General features: G+C 39.8%; 1 protein-coding gene across 1 annotated transcript in view; it reads right to left on the bottom strand.

Annotated features, from left to right (window-relative positions):
* The window catches only part of ACTR8 (actin related protein 8), a 9,045-nt gene extending 7,619 nt beyond the window's left edge, over nt 1-1,426 (bottom strand). Inside the window, exons 1-3 of the mRNA XM_035894816.1 lie at nt 1,322-1,426; nt 376-486; nt 9-113 (exon numbers count right to left, since the gene is read on the bottom strand). Of these exons, the coding sequence (XP_035750709.1) occupies nt 9-113; nt 376-447 (177 nt within the window). The 5' untranslated portion in view covers nt 448-486; nt 1,322-1,426. The remainder of the gene's footprint in view (nt 1-8; nt 114-375; nt 487-1,321) is intronic.
* Nucleotides 1,427-1,432: the final 6 nt, after the last annotated feature.

The raw sequence follows: 1,432 nt of genomic DNA, 5'->3' as shown, positions 1-1,432 counted from the left end.
ATTCTTTCCTCTTCTCCTACCAAAAATTCAGGGTGATTTGATGTGTTTGTCCACTTGGCCCCAGAGCTGTGATCTAAAATAGCTGGCCGCATCTGTCTGTTGTATGACCTGGCCTGAAATGTAATCAAAATAAATGCTGTTGATAAATATTTTACCACTTCTTATGCATTAAAAAAAAAAAAAAAAAAAAGACACCCCCACCCCTTGAAGAACCATTTCAAATCTTCATTTCCTCAGATCTTCAGAGTTAGGTCGCACAATAGCACTAGCCATATTTGCTCTATAAAGTGTATCAGTTCTGCTCCACTAAAAAAAAACATCACAGCAAATGACTGTATGAATGAACAGTTTAATAAAATCTTAAGAATGAGTTACCTGATCAGGCGACACTGGTATACGCCTTGCACCATTTGACATCTTTTTGGACCATATTGCTTGGTCCACCATTTTAAGGCCATTTTGTCTCTGCTCAGTACTTTCAGGTTTCTAAACAAAACCAAAAAATATGCAACGTAAATACTTACTTTTTAACTACATGTCTTTAAGCTGGTGATACTGAAGCTACCACTGAACAACGAAATCATTACTGTAGCTGACTGTAGAAAGGACAGAAGGTTTGTACATTGCACAATTAATATATGCTTATTTTTAAAAAAACTTTTTTTTATATTAGAGTTCCCAACACCTATTTGTCTAAGTCAACTTGAATCTTTTAACTGATTGTGATGGCTGCTGGACTTCATCTCCAGAGCGATGAGCTCAGGACATTATCTATTTAACTACAGAAATACCAAGCAGGAGCAAAAATGTTTAAATAGATCTAAGTTTTTTAAAGGTGAGGTTTAACATTAGAGACATTAATTTGATTAACGATTTTTTTGTACAGATTCAAAGTACGAGTAAGAACACTATATATATTTTTTGAACAGGTTAGACTAAAATTACAGGCTACCTTATCCAAGTTATAAGCCAACTTGTAACCAACGCATTTAGAAATGGAGCGGTCCAATCCTAGTTCTACAGCTGTCACTGTATAAACAGAAATACTGTGTGATATCAGACCACAGAGCAGAGAAATCGATGAGTACAAACCCCCGACCTACCAACTTCTTAGATTTAGTTTATTGCGAACAAATCAAAGCCCAACACTGGGAAAAAAAGTGAAAAAAAGTTTGCCATGAGACGTGTTCCGCTCTGGAATAACATAACACATGAGGGGAGGATGCTCATTACAGGACTGAAAAATGCAGTGGAAATCCGCAGTTAAAACACCCGTTTTAGCGAGTTCGGAAGCCACGCCAGCGGCGCGGGCCCGGCTTACATTGAGGCCGTCCCTCAGGAGCCAGCTGTCTCGGTAGGCCGCCTGTCCCTGCTGCTTGTGCCGCCGCGCGATGACATGGGGAATGCCCACGGGCAGCGTGGCCGTGGCCCT

Source organism: Egretta garzetta, unplaced genomic scaffold, assembly GCF_000687185.1.
Source record: "Egretta garzetta isolate BGI_Z169 unplaced genomic scaffold, ASM68718v1 scaffold215, whole genome shotgun sequence".
NCBI lineage: Eukaryota > Metazoa > Chordata > Aves > Pelecaniformes > Ardeidae > Egretta > Egretta garzetta.
Note: the sequence above shows the minus strand (reverse complement) of the source record. Positions and strands in the feature narration are given on the sequence as shown.